General features: G+C 41.6%; 1 protein-coding gene across 2 annotated transcripts in view; it reads right to left on the bottom strand.

The window, feature by feature from the left end:
* Positions 1-9,264: 9,264 nt before the first annotated feature.
* Positions 9,265-19,328, bottom strand: part of MAP3K5 (mitogen-activated protein kinase kinase kinase 5) — a 109,129-nt gene continuing 99,065 nt past the window's right edge. Inside the window, exons 24-29 of one of the 2 annotated variants that reach the window (XM_075498812.1) lie at positions 18,639-18,744; positions 16,047-16,290; positions 13,104-13,216; positions 12,098-12,210; positions 11,119-11,195; positions 9,265-10,300 (exon numbers count right to left, since the gene is read on the bottom strand). In XM_075498812.1, coding sequence (XP_075354927.1) covers positions 10,240-10,300; positions 11,119-11,195; positions 12,098-12,210; positions 13,104-13,216; positions 16,047-16,290; positions 18,639-18,744 — 714 coding nt within the window. In that variant the 3' untranslated portion in view covers positions 9,265-10,239. The remainder of the gene's footprint in view (positions 10,301-11,118; positions 11,196-12,097; positions 12,211-13,103; positions 13,217-16,046; positions 16,291-18,638; positions 18,745-19,328) is intronic. The other variant, XM_075498811.1, reaches the window with a different exon arrangement.

The following is a 19,328-nucleotide window of genomic DNA, read 5'->3' on the forward strand; positions in this document are numbered from 1 at the left end:
CTAAGTCTGGAAACAAGAAGCAGACACCAGGTCTTTATTTTCCTATCAACTATCCTGACTACTTTGGCTCCTTTAGCTTACCCATCTGTTTATGGGTCCCATTGTACGTGCTGCAAAGACTGCGCACATTCTGGATACTACTTTGATCAAAACAGTAAGATGACATATTCTTCAGCCACAGAACTGTAGGCGCAAAGAGCAGCCATGGCAATCCTCTCACATGATGTGGGAGACTTGCTTCTCCAGTCCCCACCTCATCCCTACCCAGCGCAGTCCTGGTGAATCACAGGCAGGCAGCTGAGCCAGCAGCTGCGATGCCTACAAGACCCTGGAGCAGCAGGCAGCTCCACCAGGAAACATGCCTCTGCACACACGCTCAGGCACAGAAGGCTTCTCTGGGGGGTGACCTCTTCCCAGCTACAGCTGTCCCTCTGACATCCGCAGTGCCACACACCGGACCAAGGGACGTTAAGAGCTCCTCAGAAGTGACCAGACAGCAGGTAAGCATTAACTGTTTTCCCTCCTGTCAATTAAAACTGAACCTGTGTGCATTCCCACGCATCAGAAAAATCGAGGAGAAGGCTGGGAGCCCTGCCCTGCCTCAAACTCACTCATCATAGCAAAACACACATGAACATTGAGGCAAGAGTCTCATCATCCACAAACACTTTGAACACATACACACCAATAAAACAATCAAATACAAGATGTACATTAACAAGTCTTGTTACATTTTTTAATTAAAAGTATTTGCACAGTATGACTAATTATAAAAATTGCGCAATGGGTACCATGATGAATAAAAACATATTAGATCATTCTTAGCCAACACTTTTTATTTATATATAACAGAATGATATTGGATCAGGCCCTACGGCAGAACATATCGCATAACTTCAGCCAATGCTCAGTTAAATAAGGAAGGGCAGCAAGGAATAGGCACTTCACAGGGCAGTAGGAAACAGGAATTCAGTAGAAGACAGAAATCATCAATGCTAATTACCCTAGTAACTAACCTGGGCAGCATTGCCACTGCTTCTGTCTGTAAAAAGAGCTTATTTTTTTTAATACCTAATTCGTATACATGTGAAGAGAACCAAGCGCTTGTAAAGCACTCAAAATTATGTACGCACTAAGTTTTTTAGTAGAAATGTGAACATACTTCAAAGAAAAGGCAATATGCCAAGACCAAATTAAAATTTTCTCCATTGTTGTATTACTGACAGCATCTGATGGATGGAATCCTATGAACTACTTTGTGCCGTGTTAATTACTAGTGCTCGTCTGACATCTTACTTCCCAACGCATTTCTTAGAAGGTGACCGAGAAGTCTGGACTTTTGGATTCCATTAACTTTAAGAGAAGACATTAGAGTATCACACACAGGCATGAGAAATATTTGGAGACATCAGTACTTTATTCCCATCCCCCATCTAGTCTCACAGCAGCTATCCACCTGGAGCATAAATCATGCCATCACTTACATCTCTGAAGAATCTCAAAGTCAACAGGAGTCAGGGTTACTAACTCCATCCATTTGAATAGCGAGGCAGCCTACCCCCCATGTCATCTTAACAGACAACTTAAGGTCGTTTTCCTTGAACTCTGACAGACCTCCTAGGATACATATTTTCAAGATTTTTCTCCAAAGCCACAAAGGGTATAAATATACCTTCTACTTATTTTAATGAAAGCAAGTATGGCAGGACTCCAGAATCAATACTCAGGAACAGCTGTAGAATTAAATCTGAACCAGTTTAACAAATGCACCATCTTCTCATAGTCTTTTTCACCTTAAACATGTATAATATGCATGTAGCCTGTTCTGCCACAGTTCCTAGCACGGCCACTGTATTTGTTTAACAGAAGTCACACACAGGGGATCTCCTTCCTGGAGGAAAGGCAGGTGTGCAAAGAGTTACAACAACATTCCCAGCACACTGTGGCTTTTACTGTGGGTCTAGACTTATGCACATCTTTTCAAGTGGAAAAGAAAGTATGTTGTTGCAAGATTATACAGTATTTACATAATTGAGGCAATTATTGCACGGATCATATTTAATTACCTTTACTACCACAAATATTTTTCAGCTGTAAAGTATTAAACTTGTTTATCTGTGATAGTAATAAACCAGCCATCATACAAATAAAATTGTAGCCATCTCAGATTACTGTAAATTTACAATTTTTACAGTTTGAAATAGCACATGTGAAAGAACATCCATTTTCCATATGAAGCCCAAGTAAAATGACAATGTATGCTACTTCAGTTAGATTAGTAGAGGCTCTCTTCCTGTAGAGGAAGTAGCACATAAGCCAGCTGCTCCAGCATCATTTAGCAGGCCTGATTTTTTCATGAACTCTGAAGGTTTTTTGTGGCAGTGTTTGGTTGGGGTTTTTTTATTATTATTTTTGTGGTTTGGTTGGTCTTTTTGGTTGGTTTTGTGTTTGTTGTTCTCTCCCCCCCCCCCCCCTTTTTTTTTTTACACTAGCAGTGCTGGGAGTAGGTGGGTGGAGAAAGACAGCCTGACTCATGTTACACAATATGCATATAAAAAGACTTGTTCAGACTTTTCCACTGCGTGTAGTCCTTGCACAAACATTACTTGACCAATTAAAGGTACCAAGAGACAATACCTTACCAACTTTCTAAAGCCGAGGAATGGCTTCTATAAGGTTTTAACCCTTTCATCCACACTTTTAAATTGAATTTAGTTGTATCGTTTTCATTCTACAAGCTACTGATAAATCAGTCTCTGTACACTCAGAGCTACAAAACTGACTCAGGAAATTACTACTGTAGGACCAACTAAGTAATTGTAAGATCTGGCACAGAATTTCAAGGTTTGAATAGGTTTTAATCAGAGGGGCAGCAACAGAAGAATTACAGATCCTCAATTTATATATGAAAAGATAGGAAATATGCACAATAAAGTTGACGTGTAAGTAATTATGGATGGAAATTAGAGTAACAACATACACGCTTTTAGCATTTGTAAGCTTATACTGTCATGGCAATATAACATTTTGCTTCAAATCGCTGTTACCTTCATGGCGCCTTGCTCTCTGACAACCGAAGTTTAAGTTCGGAGTCCAAGCAAAGAGCAGCTGCCGAAGCACAGGTAACCCTGGACTGTTCCCCCCCAGTGCTGGTAGCCAGGCGAGGACCAAGCGAGGCGGCCGCGGGAGGGACACCCCCCGCCCCACACCAGCAGGGCACCACCAGCACCCTGTGCCCTGCGGGGCCGGCAGCTCCCCTGGAGGGAATGGGGTCCATCTGTGCCAGGCAGAGAGAAACCCAGTGCGTGGAAGTACCGTATAAATCCTCCCCATCAAAATCCTTTATCACAGCTGAGAAGGAGCCGTGGGGAATCTGACAGCGTCTTAAGCTGCCACCTACTGTACTTGTGCCGTACCTTTGTGCTTTCCCCTGTAACGTATCTATTCATTAAAAAAATTGGTAACAGAATAAGCTAAAACTTGGTTTATTCTCAGATGAAGAAAATACCAGGATAAACACGTGACAGATGAAAAGTCTCACCAGCTGTTACAGAGAGAACACCTCAGTGTTTGGCTTTAATGAGCCAGCTAGCATTGACATCTTTTAAAGCACAGACTTGCTTTGCTGCAAAATGAACACAATAATGTTAAAGTCACTTAGAAGAGAACACTAACTAGAAGAGTATGCAAAATAACGACAAAGTTTTTTTGTACAATTTTGTACAGTTAAACAGCCCAAGAACATCGCTCTCTCTGGTCTCCCAAGGCCTATGAAATTGTTACCTGTGCACAGAGCTGGCCACAGCGGCCCAGAGCGCACGTGGGGAAGTCTCCCTGGTAGAGGCATGCCTATGTTTATGGGTGGGCAGCCATAAAATGAGGTGCCTTAGAAGCGTCTCTGTTTGGTATTCCCCACAAGAGGGCCCCTCATCTCGGGAATCACTGGAAAGCTTTTTAGCACTGCAAGATGCTCAAGTAGCTATGATTAAAAAAATTCTAACTGGTACAAGTTAGTGTACCCCCTTAGCACTGCACTCATTTTGCCATCTACGCATTTATGAACAGCAGGGTAAAAACCCCTCACCCTGGTAATTAAGTCATTCACCTGAAGAAATCTAGTGAAGTGCAGCAGACATCTGCCCAACAATAAAGGGATCCACTTGTAACATCTCTCTGCAAAGTCCTCATGGTGCTGTTAAAGCTTTCCCCAGGATCAGCTCTGAAAGTCTGTATATCTAGCGGGGGGGGGGGGGGGGGGGGGGGACACGACACCAAACAAACAACCCCCCCCCCCCCAAATACACACAACACACACACAGCTATTTAGCTGGTTTGGTTTGTTTTTTAAACAGGAGCAATAAGTCAACCAGTAGGTAATTTCACCAAACCAGGATGGGAGGTTGACCTTCCTGAGGAGCCGGATCCAGACATGGGCGTTCCGCTTGCAGAGCGGACCGCAGCCGAAGCCATCCGTGTGCAACTCTCCCTGGGCACACATCTGCTCGCTCACAGACAGATCAAACAGCCACAGAGCAGCTCCCTGACATGCTACGAGGGTGTTCCTGTTTGTGAACGCCTGGAAAGCAGCCCCCGTGATAACTCTGAGACCTAAAAGAATCTCAACAGACAACAAATAGCTTTACAGAAGTTTAACTCTGACATTTCACACATGAGGAAGTGCCGAATGAACTTTGACAGCACAAAGCAATTTAAACTCAAAATACTCAACAACTTGTGCAAGCAGATCTACCTCCTGTCTACGAATATGTCCTAATGAGTAAAAAGTTCACCACAGTAACATGAAATGAAGCTACAAAGCAAACTCAGAATAAATCTAGGCACATAAGTCCTTTTAAAACTATACATATGTAAAATACTACACATATGTAAAATACGTATCATCTGGCAGCTCGTGTCCAGTTTTGGTAAACAATTAAAAAAAGACTGATAATACAGTTTAAAAAAAAAAATCACATCAACAATGTAAGGTAGAGAACTTGAAAAGAGTTTAGGAAACGTGGCTTTAAAAATACATTGACGTGAATTTAATGTGGTTGCAAACTCTGAAACACAGGGTAACAGATACACATCCTTTCTGAAGCTGAACTTTAGTGATGGCTGGGAATGATTTGTAAAAAGGATTTCTGAGCAAAAGCACTATACTCCTAACTTTATTAAAGAAAGACGGCATTTGGATGGGTCTGCCCACAGTTGTTGCTTGTGACTGCATGCCCACGTTCTATAAAATATGTATTAAAAATATTATACTGTGGAAACACAGTTAGTTAACCAACAGCCATATGGCCTATTCATATGTTGTTTTGGTGAAAAACCTCACTCTGTGATTCAGAGATAAACTTGGATTTATGTTAGAGAAGCGAAGGACTGGCAAAGGGTGACCAGAATTGTACTGCAGAAGGAGGAAAAAAAAGGAAAAAAAAAAAGGAAAAAAGGAGAGGACTGAAAGCTGGAGTCAGACTTCACAGTCCAGCAAGCAGCACTCCCAGTGAACGTGCCAGAAAGGCAACCCCTCCACTGCCTGCAAAAGCAAACAGCATCTGCGCCTACAACAGCGATACAGCGGCCGATCCGCTTGCGTAAGCCAAAATCTCCTCCCTGCACCCTCCTCGCCCTCAGGGCAAAATAAAAGCGTTTTAAAACGCTCTTGCAGCGTACATCCCTCCTTAGAGGGGATGTAAAGACACCTCCCCTGCTTTCCCTGTAGGAAGCATGGGCTTGCAGAAGCCCGTCGCTTGCACGCTTTTAAGGGGAAGCCAAAACCTCGGGCTCCTGCAGACCCCCCTCCTGCGGGGCGCAGGCCCCGGGCCTCGCTCGGAGAGGCGCCCGCCGCCGCCGAGGCGCAGCTAACAGGTACCTTAACCCCCCGAGATACCCCTTCTCCCTCGCCGGGGCTTACCTCATCCCCGTTAGCCAGGTGTTGCAGGTATTGGCCCTAACTGCAGGGGCTCGCCGCTGCCTCAAGTCCCGTTCAAAACCCGCTGCCCCGCACGCCCCGGGCTCCCGCGCCGCAGCCCGGCGGCTGCCCCCCCGGGCCCCTTCCCCGCCGGCCGGGCTGGGCCTCCCCCGCGCGGCTCGGCACCCCCGCGTTAGCCTCGTCGCGGTGAAGGCGCCCCGCAGCACACCGAGCCCTAAAAGCGGGGGGTTGCAGAACGACAAACGGTGCCCCAGACGCGACGGCGCGCACCCGCCGACGCCCCTCCGCGGGGGTCTCGCCGTTACGGCGGGGCACGGGCCGGACGCGCCGCTCCCACCGGCACAGCTCTGCCCGCTGCACGGGCCGGGCCGGGCCGCAGCACCCCTGCGCGGGGCTGCCCCTCCGGCTGGCTCTGGGCCGGGTCTGCAGGCGGCGGTTCGCGGTGGGCGACACCCGGGCGGACGGAGAGAAGGCCCCTCACGCCCGGCGCACGGAGGGCACGGGCAGCCGCGGGGCGGCCCCGCACCTGTTGCGAGAGGAGGCCGCCGCCAGGCCCCGCTGCGCTCTCTCTCCTCACGGCCGCCCGCGGCCGGCCGGGTGCGCAGGGGCGGCCGCAGCCGCGAGCCGCGCCGCTCCCCCCACCCCGACCGCCGGCAGCGCCTCACCTGCGGGGCGCCGGCACCCGCCGCTCCTGCCCGCGGCCTCCGCCATGTCTCCTCCTCGCCGAGCGCGGCTGCTCCGCCCCGCAGATCCGCGGCCCCGGGCAGGTGAGAGCGCCACGTCCCCCCTACCGCCGAGCGGCGGCGGATCTGCCCGGGGGCAGGTGAGGGCGGGCCAGGCGCGACCGGCGCCCGCAGGCGGGTAACGGCCGCCCCTGACGGGCACAAGACCCCGCCGCCCTCAGCGGCAGGGCGGGGGCGGGCGGCGAGTAGCCTGCCCGCACAGCCGGCTCCCGGGGCAGCCGTGGTCTAGTCGATATGCCGGTGCTTCCCCAGGTGTATTTTTTTTCCTCAGAGGGGCTCCCGCCGCATTGGCCCAGCTCATTAGGTACCGGTGCGGAGAGAAACGACAGGTTTTTGGGATGATTACCAATTCCCCGCTGGTGTCTCGACAGTTGGTGGGAGGAGTGGTGGCCACCTACCTCACAAGCCCAGGCGGTGTGCTGCATCGTTTGGGAAAGAACTGTACTGCTGTACTCTCGTTATTATGGTACATGCTCTTAACAGCTGGGTACGTACCCTAAGCTGCCTGCAACGCCCGGCTTCCAAAAAATGTCTCTGTGAAGAGTCGTCAATGTATCCGTCCTTTCTGTAAAGGTCATGGTCTTGCTACGTTTCCCATGAGTTCACCTAAACTTGCCCTCAGCTGCTTTCTAGGGATCGTGTAAGAGTGTTTCCCCTTAGAAGTGTTCTAGGTCTGGATTAAAACATAATTGCATTTTGCATCTGCATGCAGGTAATACCAATCATCAAAACTACAGTTGAAGAAGGGTGAATGAATCAGGGAACGCATGGTACACAGCTGTGGCACGCATATAGGCGAGCAGATGGAGAGGTGCAGCTCCCCGGGTTGGCATGCGGGACAAAGAAACCTTCAGCCACCATGCAGAACATCCTTCTTTCTCAAACAGCTAAGTTCAGGTGTGAGGTCTTCTTCCATGGGAATGGAGGATGAATGTTTTGTTGCAGCAGGAGCCACGTATGCTCTAAAACAGAAGGAGCCGGGGCTTGGGTGATAAACATGCCCTGGGGGCAGGAGAGCGTGCATGCTACAAGAACAGACTGGGCTCTATGCTGAAAGGTGCAAGACACTCCAAAACCAGCACTGCCTTGATCAAGTTTTCACTTCTGCATTCTGCCTGGCTCTCTTAACAGAGGTGGAAAGGTGTGTCTCAGTCAACCTGAGCCCTGGATTGCAACAGCACTAGTCAAGGACCAAGAGGCTATCCAAACTCAAAGGAAGTGGTATGTCCTGTAGTCAAAAGGTTGCCCTCAGCAAAATCCTGCACTAAAACATAACGTGTCCTTACAGCTTAATCTCACATCCCTCAGTTGTGGTCCCTGTAGGCATCCACCAGCATATTCAGGGAGTCAGGCTGAAGAGGCCCAGGCTGACCCCTCTGATGCACTCTGTCCCAAAATGTTTCTTCACAGTCTGTCCAAGGGTATAAAAAGTAACGTCTGGCACAATATAGATGAAGTAGCCTGAAATGGGGCTCTTATATAAGCTTTTGTGCACAGATCTAGTACATAGATGGATAAGCTGTGCTGTTCAGGGAACCACATTCAGATCAATTCATGATCTCTCAAGTAGCATACGTGTACATGGCCCAGCCTAAGCATGCATCAGACTTGATATAGTCTTACAGAACTGATTGCTGAGCAGCTCTGCAGAAGCCACCTTAGGTCTGGTGAGGCCACCAGTGAACTATAGGAATTAATTCCCAGCTGGTGCCAAGCTAGGTCTCGTGGAAACATTAAAATGATTCCTCGATCACACTCCCTTCTCTTACACATAGCTGGCATTGCTGAGTACCCAGAGTCATAGATACTAGAGAACAGGAGGCATGCTTTCAAAGTACCAACACACAAATAAAGCAATGCAATTACATTCTGGTCTATTCATGCTACATGAAATCAGAGGTTTTTAAACTGTAGTCATGGACTGATACAGGATCATGTTTCACACAAAAATCAAATTAGAGGAGTTCTTTGTCTTAGCGTCACTTTTTCATGGGTAGAGGTTTTTTTTAGTTGCTTTGGGTTTTGCAAGTCAACCTGCACCACTGGTCCTCCCAGTGCTTAAAACTACCTTGAAATTGTACTGTTTTCTGCTGTAACAGCAGTAGAAATTGGTAAACATCAGCAATGTTTCTCCTGAAATGTAGTTACATTTTTGGAATGAGTTGAATCTATCTGTGCCCAAACATCAACGGAACCATCTTCAGAGTAACTAAAATTATTTAATCTACTGTTCTTTGTTTAGCCTATTTTTTATACCTAATTGTTATTTTTTTAGTCAGCAAAAATTACTACATACATGTTAGGACAACATGTTTATGTTTAGAAAAAAATATTTAATTTTCTTTGAAAATACTTGCTAGACCTGAAAAATTAAAGCATAAGCTGTTCACTGATTACCAAGGTTTATGAAGAAAGAAGCAGCTTCTGTCCAGGCAAGTCTTACTCACAGTGGAATTTTTTGCAGCTGCCCCATAAGAATCTGATGATACCCAGTGCTAGAATGCTAGAGTGACAATGAGAGTGGATGGACAGGGAATATCCACCATCCTTTTTCATTATATGTGAGAAAGGCATATTGCATAAACAAAAGCAGAAGAAAACAACAGGCCACAATGACTATTCAGTGCATGGAGGCAGGACATTCATTTCTCAAGTCAAGTAGAGCACCCAGAGAATAATTTTGTTTGGCCCTGGATTGTCAGTACAGGAATTAGAATGAACAGGAAAACCGAGAAAATATTCAATGCTATGATTATCAAACTCAAATCACAGTAACTTTAACATGTGTCAGAAAGGTTCCCTTGATACTCAGTATGATTTTTTCCTCTTTTTTATTCCAATATTTTCCAGTTCTACACCTTTATTATTTTAAAAGTCCAAAAATATAGGAAAAAGTGAGTCTCAGGTTCTTTTTATTTTCAACTGTGTATGTCAGAGATAGCTTTAGAACAAGCTAACATTACTGTGGTTCAGGTGTATGCAACTGGTACAGTTCAGTAGTACATAAACAACTCTAAACCAAATGCACCATAGAACTTAAATTACCAAAAATAAACAATATTAAACTATGTAGGGCAGTAGGTAAAAACAATTACCTTTAGGTCTTGCACACTAAAAGAGAAATATCTAGTTATGATTGAAATTATGAAGTTCTACTACAGATTATTGAGATATATTACAAAGAAAAACTTGAGAAGCTGTTGTCACATTTTGGTTTTGTTCCAGTGATGTGCAATCACATGAAATCTTACATCAGTTTTTCATGAAATTAACATCTAGTTACTTTAACGACAATATTTCATGAGTTTATAATGGTTTTTGGTGTTTTTTTTAATTTTTGAAAAACTTGCATGTAAAAACATTTAAAGTAAAATAATGTTGCAGGTTGTTTACAGGTTCCTTATGGATTATAGGATTAAAAGCAGTCAGGAAGCTGCAGTGTTTTTAACATTGGTAAACAAATACTGGATTAAAGTGCAACAGTCCTTCTGACAGCACACCTGCTCTGTGCTGAAAGGAAATCTTTTCCTCTCTGCAGAGGAGCGAAGAAAAATTTCAGTGTCAGGCGTGTTTCTCTCGAAAGTCAGTGATGGCCTTCCAGAGCGTGCATAGCATTCCTCCTCTGTAAAGAAAAATCATAAAGATGCTCAGGTACAAGATACTCTCTAGCCTGAAAGCATTCCAATTTAGGTGCCTTCTGATTTTCCTGCTCTGTTTCTGACCAATGAAATTCAGTGCGAAGGCTGATGATCAAAGGTGAAATTCAACACGCAATACTCAAATAGAGAACAGAGTCCTTTCCTGATTACAGTACAAGGGCAATCTTTCCACTTTTCAGATGCCTGCTTTCTGGAATTCAGACTTCTGGTCCAAAGGACCTGCATAACCCACAGCAGACTTCCAACATTATGAAAATGTCAATTATTAATTTTTTTTAATTTTTTTTTTTAGGTAGTTAGTTATTTTTAAACTGACTGGGCATACACAGAATGTTTGATAACTTCTATTGTTTCTGCTTAACCTTGGTTCTGCAGTGACCCACACACCTGGCATGATTAGGTGAAATCTAGTGTTAGCTGTAGTCCATGAGTAGTATTTCTAAAGTTTGATGATGATGATAAACTACAGAAAGTTTTGCTATCTCTACCTTTTTAAATAAAAGCAAGGGTTTAATGGGATATCTAGTGTCTCCAAGTGTAAGGTAAAAGCTTTACTTTAAAATTTTCCCTTTGCTTTCCTTTAATAGAAAAGCTTATTTTAAAATAATTTAAACAGTATCAGCTGTTTATCAGGAATGCATCAGTATACAAAGACATACTGGAAAGTGTTACTTAAATTAATACTGCACAATCCAATCAATAGAGGCTTAGTATCAGTTATTTTCTCTTGTAACAAAACACACTCCTGCTCAGCACAGTTCTTTTAACTGTAAAGCATTACCTCAGTCTCAAACATTTCAGATCATCTCGTGTAACATAGCAGAGAACATCCATTAATGTGTAGTCTTCAGCCAAGAACTACAAAAAGAAGTTTAAATGAACATTTTGTTAGAAATATAATCTAACTTTAAGTTTTATATACCATCTGCCCTTAAAAATAGAAGTTCAAGTTTAGAAGAAATGTAAAATTGGGCCAAACTGTGGTACATGTAACTCATTAATCCACATTGTTTCTAGAAATACAGTGAAACTACTTAATTTTTATACTGTATACTCTACATTGGCATACCAGGCACAACTTGAAAGGTGTAATGCTTTTACAGCTACTCAAAACTTTTGTCAGCTGGCATTTCTATTGTTATCACCAATATCTCAGAGTCACAGACTTTAATGAACACAAAATTAGAGCATAATTAATACCACATTTCACCCATGAGGAAATTAAAAACAACAGTTAAGACCTACCTTTTCAAAAGTGGCATCTAAATTTGATGTACTTGAATTTTGAGGAATCTTTGATCTGATCTGTAGGAGTGATAACTACATGCAGGTTTTCCTAGGTCAGCTGAAATTCTGAGATGCTCAGCACCTCTAAAATTATGTAATGTGCTGCAGAGCAGACCGATCTACTTCAGGAGATTTCACTTCAACACAGTTAGCTAAGGGTGAACATGTACCCTGCATCCAGGGTATAATCAGCAGTAACTGCTGCAATGTGTAAAGACACTGAAAAATTATGAACCAAAGCAATACTGTCTATTTACCAGGACATTTTATTCCCTTATTCCTAATCAGATATAAGAATTATTAACAATACCGTATTTTTATGAAGGCCTTCACATTCATGGCTTTTTTCTATCCTCTGAAAACAAATTCATCTCTCAAAATGTGCTGAAGTAATTGAAAAGGTTTGGTATCTTCTTGCATTGAGTCACAAAACAGTACTCCCACTGTGTCAGAGTGAACAGAATCATTGCTACCTTGTTTATTGTGGCCTGGTCAGCTCCTTGAACACTCAGCCAGTTTATGAGATCAGGGTCTTCGGTCCCTGTGCCAGTGGAATGACGGTGACAGACAGACAATCCAGGAATATCTAGAACAAGCATTTTTGAGAAAAGGTTTTGTGTTGCCAAAGCAACCTCTTGTCATTTTTGACTGCTGAAGCACTTTCTTCGGTGAGCTTTCCCTTCAAGCTTAGAATACCAGTATACCCATAAAGATAGATAAATTTCAATTCCCAAAGCACAGAATTACAGTTATAGACAATTATAGACCAATTACTCTACTTGGTTAGGGGTACAGTTAAAGTAGCGTGAACATTGATACAGGTACATTTTTTGTCCTCTTCGGAAAATGACTTTACTAGTACAAGACACATCAATTTCACTGTAACTTTCTACACTAACGTTGTTGCATCACTTTAGCTAAACTGTTCAGCTAACTCATACAATTGGTGCGTAGGCAATGCCTTAGACTGAGGATTGGCTGCTTTAGGCAAGCAACACTTCTTTGAAGCACATTACACGGAAACATCAAACTGCATTAGCACTTCCACCTTCTTCAGGGCAGATACATATCAAACTCGGCTTCCCTCAGTAAGCTTTAAGTTGTATTTACATCTCGCCAATTAGATCCTCTTGAACTTTCAGTGTAACAATTGGAACAGTCTGTAATTCAAAGAACACATACCTAAACATACTAGATTATCCTCTTTAGAAATAATATTTTGTAGGATATGAGCCTTGTACGCTTCCATATAATCACAATCAAAAATATTTAAATCATACCATTCCTTGTACTGTGATTAACAAATTCAGTAATTTGTTTCTACAACGTACATTCTTACTTCAAAGCAAACCCTACCAGAAGCAGCATAATAAAGCATCTTTGCTGAGACTGGCTCAATAAAAAGAACAGAAGTTTAGCTGCCACTGTCTTCATCTGTAGCCAGTATGAAACTTTTCCTTGAAAACTCTTCTCACATACCTATTGGCTGTGACCTAAGCCGTAAGTTTCTGATCTCTTGATCTTTTTCTTCTATAGCCTGATGTAAGAGGACTTGAAATTCTCTCTCCTTTTGAACCAACTCCTCCAATAACCTGTGAAGTAACGGGAAGGAAGCACACATTTCCTTAAGTAGTTTCAAATTTTCAGGAAAGCAAAGATCTTACTACACTTAAACTGGAAACCTTATTGTACAAAGACAAGGACAGACTTCTTCAGCTTTCATAGGAGTATCTTCTCACTATAGATTTATTATGACCTATATGAAGACATAAACATTCACTGGTTCCTAAAGCTATAGCTCTTTAAAAAAAAAAAAAGCCCCAAGCACACCAGCCTCCATATACACATCCACCCACTAAACAGGTGGTATGGTACAAAATTTCAGTGAAATTTCTACAGCCAGCATTCTGTTTTAAACAAAACTGTGTAAATGAGAAGAACAAATATCAAAGTGTTTCATAAACCAAGGGCTAAACTTTGTCACATAATCCTTCGTAAGGAAAAATTCCAGTTCACATCTCTTCAGCAGACATTTTCAATGGTATGGCAAGGGTGGAGCCATGATGAAAATATGGCGAAAACTTATGGTTGCATTTCTTAAATGGGGAAAATATGTTCTCACCCACACAAGGGCTGTCCCTTCCTCACATACTAGGCACTTTGTGCCTACCCTCCTATGCTATATGAAGAGTGAGAAAAGAGGAGGCAAAATGCCTTGTGTCTTCTCCTAAGCAATTACTTTTGAGAATGCCAAGCAGAAACAAATTGGAACCCATGTTTGACTTCCTTCGTAACACAAACCCAGAGAAATCCAGAGAGATTCAGTGGTCAGCACCTTTTGAACTGATCAAAGGAAAATAATCAGAATACAATGGAAAATTAGTATGTGAAACTGCTGCAATTTGTTATTTTAGTAAAGCGTTTTAGTAAAAAGGACTTGTGAACAATATGTATTCAGGAACTTGGTCAGAGAAACTGGACATGGAGAACCGACTCATAAACCTGTCACTGACTTCTGAGTCTTACAAGTTCTGCCTTGAAAGAATTGCAGCACCTTTATGCCTTCCTTGAAGCCTTCATCAGCCTGAGAACTATGCAGTAACTGTTCCCTTTTTGTATCATTTTTTTCCCCCCTTTTTTTTTAATTGTATTTATTTATACCAGTTGAGCACTACAACTTTTTTTCTGGGGCACTGAAAGATAGGGACATTCTGGAATTCAGCTAGAGAATGTGCCACAAAAGCACCTTACCTGTCTTTGCACAGAATTAAACTGCATCTCATGATTGCTTTGTAAAAACATCTAGCCCTACTTTTAGCTTGCATGCAGGCCTACCAGCAGCATAGCTGCATTTGAGTGCTTCCACACCTGAGCTAACAATTCTTAAGAAGTCCACCCTGCATGTGAACAGAGCTGCTTTGTGCCTCAACACACACCCACAGCGTGGCTAATCTCAGTGTAGACTGATAGTCTATGCAGACAGGTGTGCAGTCACCTTTCAGTTAATTTATTGCTCCTCCTTTATAGCCATCCATTCTGCTTGAAAAAGGCCTTCGGGGCCAATAAAATAATCAACTATTTTCTCTTGATAACTGCTTGCTGCTTATGTCAATAAAGCTTTAACATGGACAGTTGTTTAAGTATTAATTAGTTACCTCAAAATTTCTGCATGAATGACAGGATGTGATTATTTGGCCAAAGGCTTTACATTTGAGAAATTTACAAAAGCAAAGTGCTAGAAAACAGTACCTCTACAAATTGATCACTTCTGATGCTACTCCCCATCATAAACTTGGGAAGTGAGCCAATCTAAATTATTTATGTATTTATTTATTTAAGTGCATCAATAAGGCAATCAAAATACTTCTCAGTGGTCATCACAAGCAAAAACATTAATTGTAACATAAGAACTCAAAAATACTGATACTTTATTAAAAACAGTCCAGTCTCATGAATTACTCTAATTACAGCAAAATTCTTGGATACGTTTAAAAGTAAAATGCAATTTAACATTTAAATTAAAATTGGAACAATAACCATAAAGAATGTTCTACCAGCATAACAACTGTCTTGCTGAAGATGTTTCTCTTTCTATCAAGGTCATATTCAACATTTTCTGAGGTTAGTAAGAAATCCAATGTCATAAATCAGATGCTGCAAAAGCTTAAATATCTACTTTAAACAGACTATCTGGTATGTTTTAATGAAAAGAAAACAAAATAATATAGAAAATTATTTGGATAGAATAACGGAGACAGAGATTTGTCTCTGATATTTCTTAAACAAAAAAATCAAAAAAGAACCACTTCTCAGGTTTGAAGTAGAATATGTATATTTCTGAAAAAATCCAGTATCCAAACATCTCACTTCTTTTAAACAACACACCTAGTTTTCCCACCTTTCTCTGATGAACAAAATTTATTTAATAAAAAGGTAATGCTTGCTGGTAAGCACAGATCCTGCTGCAGTGAATTCTGTGCACAAAACAAGTCTGAAGCAGTTTCCTTGTGGAATTCATGTGCAGCTGACAACTAGCTTGAGTTCATTCCCCAAGAATAACTATAGAAAAGAACAGCAAGTTCTGCCTTAATGGAAACAAAACATAACACCATTCATCAGCCATACACAGCACATGAAGGAGAGAAAAAGCAGAAGCTTGGCAGCAAGCTCAATTTTTTCAGACCTTCCTTGAAAGGGCACCTGAAATCAAGACTGACCTTAACTTGCATCACTGTTGTTCTGAAACGAATAAAACTAATATAAGTGATTACTCACAGCTAAACAATGACCATCATTTAAATTAACAACTGGCAGTACTATGGAATTTTGATACTATCACTAGTATTCTAGCATATGTATTTTAAAAGCAAAACAATACATACTGTCACAAGTAGGCTAGTGTCTCCCGATGTCCAGACTTACCTGTTTGTCTCTAATTTTAGCCTGCCCAGCTGGACACTCAGTGACCTGTGAGCAGCCTGGGAGTCATGGGATACCGTAGAGCTGAGTGTGCTTACACCTGAGGTAGCTACTGCATCTTCCATGACAATGCAAGGCTGTTGGATAGTTTGATTCTGAGGCTGTACATCTTGATCTTCTTCAACTTCTATATCATCTTGATCTGCTGTATCACTTTCAGATGCAAGACTAAAATGTGGCCTCAATTCTATTAGTAACATTAAAATAAAAAGAAAAAACATTAAAGATGTTAAACATTAAAACAAAAGCAGACCTAAGTGACTATTTACAGATCATCCTACAGCTTTGGTTAAACCAGGCCTGAAATTTCTGTAGCAAGAGAACAGATGATATTTTCTAGGGGTTTAAGACCACTCAGACCATAACAGTATCTTAGTTTATGCTGATTATTATTCATCCTATCGAATGTTCAAAAGCTCTAAAAAACAAAAATCTGGATGAATAGGATTCCAGATTTGGCTAGCATTTCATGTCAAATTGTGCTGAAGTACTATGTGCAGCAGAAGTACTTTCTTTTGCTTTATTCCATTCTCAGTGGTTTGTAATTCCTTATGTGTCTGACCTGAAATGTTTTATTAAACAAATGACCATTATTTCTCTTATATCCAGCTATTCTTGTTGCTATTCTGGCATATTTAGCATTCTCCCGTTATAAGAATACTGTGTTTACAAAAAAATTGTATCCAAAGATACAGAGGGGAAATAACAGACAGACCCCTTTCCCAAAAATTAAAAGTAGCACACTTCCCTTCTACTTATCAGAGAGAAGGCTGCCTATTTTGTAATGATGTACATCCACAAAACAGCGGACACAAAGCTATACGTGTACTCTGGTTTCTGTTATTCCCTGTTTAAACTACCTACCAGAGCTTACCAGGTATGCAAGATATGTACACAAGATCTTATACTCCTACAAAATCTATTACTGCAACAACATCTGTTTGTTAATTCTAACCATTTAATATAAATCTTCCTTCCTTCCTTCCTTCAATTGTGGCTTCTTAGTGCTGAGCACTCCCTTTAGTCTCCTCACCAAAACATACTTTTTTTCGGAATCACACTTGGGTTTTGTCCTTTCTGCTGAAGGGCCAACAAGTACATTTCTCCTCTTTACAAAAGGGACATTTGTTCCTTCATCCATTTTGTCTCTTCATTTCAATGCTACATAACTTTTTCAAGGCTGAACATACTAAGATCAACAGTTCTGTGCTTCCTCTAAAGAAAGCAGATTTATTATATAGCAGTTACTCAAATATTGCTAGGCAAATGTGTCTGAATTTGCTTTGAACTTCTGCATCATACTAATAAGAACACTAATAAGTTCACTTTGCCATTGTTCACCACCAGGCAGCATAACTATACATCATCTGCTTCATACCGCTCCTAAAACATCCCATAACTTTTAGAAGTGTTAAGGCCAGAGATAAATCTTCACATCATTCATGGGGGGGTGGGGTGGTCAGACAAAGGCAAGGGGAAGCAATCAGGAGTAGGGTAAGGCAATTAGGGAGGAGGCAGATGATCAGTGCCTGAAAGTTACTAGGGCACAGAGGCTTTTGTTTAAGCTTTACCATGTACAAGTAACACTGATACTGAGCTGTATGGGAAAGAAGAGTCTATTAAGGAGGAATTCTACAGTACTATTATACAGCCGTAAAGTACATGCCCGTTAAAGGTGTTTGGCATTCTAATCAAAAGACAGATTTTTCTTATGACTCAAAAGTAACGCAGAAACCCTATTTATGCCTTGCTGGCTGTGCTGGGGATACGGAAAATACCAAGGCGAACAGGAAGAGCTGTAACTTTTGTTGGAATTTTCAGATCCCCTTGATAATTTAAGACTTAACCCACTGCAGAAAACAGGAACATAAGTATTCTGACTTCAGACTTAAAGCATTAAATAATATTTGAAAATTTCACCATTAATTCCTGTGTAGGGAATGGTGGAATCACAAGCTTAGGAGTTAAGGAGCAGCAGAGAAACTAACTCTGGAAATAAGTAGAGTAATAACAGAGTGGGCTACAGTTTCTTCTACACAGACTCCTTCCCTCAGCTAAGCTGTGCATTCTACTTCCACAACATTCAAAATACAATATTCAAACTGCAGATTTTTTTTTTTCTTTAGACAGCTTCTGACCAGGAGCCAGAGAGCCTTTTGAGTGCTCCAAAAAGTGCATCATTAATCTGCACTTTGTAAAACACCTTCCAAAATCGGCACATGCTGGCAAGTGGTCTGTCCTTTGAATTTCAAGAGGCAGCATTGTGCACCTCAAAAAAATTAGGCCCCAGAGCACCTTAGTCTACTACAGCTCACTGTGTTGCAGAATTGTTTAGATGACGCATCTTGGAAAGGTGCTTTCCAAAATAACTTGGACAATACACTGATTAGCTTTTGAGTTGCAAAACAGACAGTGAACAGGAAAAAGGCCACTGCTGGTTTCAAAATCTTAAGTGAAGCACCATAATCACAGCTCTAAAGCCTGTTTAAAGAGATCAGCCAATAAATATTTGCTGAGTGTTAAGAAATGACTCACCTGGGACCAAAATAGTAATAGCAGTCTGCACAGCTTTTCTGATTATGCTATCCAATGCAAACATCCAATGTGGCTTGATGTTATGATTTCGGAGAACTTTATTGACCTAGCAACAGAGAAATCAGTTCAGATGTTATATCTCCCCCAACTTAAAATTATAATATATGTCAGCATTATATAAAGTGTTTGAAGTTATAGATGCTGTATCAAAGCAGGTGATTAAAACTCTCTCGTGTTGTCATTAAATGGAAACAGCAACATTGCTAACTTCCACCATTTTATTACAAGTCATGCAATATTTTGTATTTTTTATCAAGTACTAGTTCCTGTGTTAAGTGATTTTTGATGACTGAGATACTGAAGTTTATTTAATCTTCATGGGTGTGAAGAGAAAATTAAAAAGAATGCGAGCAAGACAAATATCAAGGACTATATTATGGAACACTTGTAACTTAAGCTAATTAATCTTGTTATTTTTTTGGCATCATTTTCACTGCTTTCTCTGAGCAATACTTATCTGTTTTAAAGTACAATTGTAGGAAATATCAAAGAGCTAGCGTAATGCTGCTCCTTCTTGATTCAGAAAATAGTTAATTAGTGTTAGTTTAAATAATCAGGGGACTTCATTTGTACACTGTGACATTTTCTCTTTCCTTCCACTTTTTACTTCATACAATGAAATAGTTTTCT

This window comes from Mycteria americana, chromosome 3 (genome assembly GCF_035582795.1).
Source record: "Mycteria americana isolate JAX WOST 10 ecotype Jacksonville Zoo and Gardens chromosome 3, USCA_MyAme_1.0, whole genome shotgun sequence".
Taxonomy (NCBI): domain Eukaryota; kingdom Metazoa; phylum Chordata; class Aves; order Ciconiiformes; family Ciconiidae; genus Mycteria; species Mycteria americana.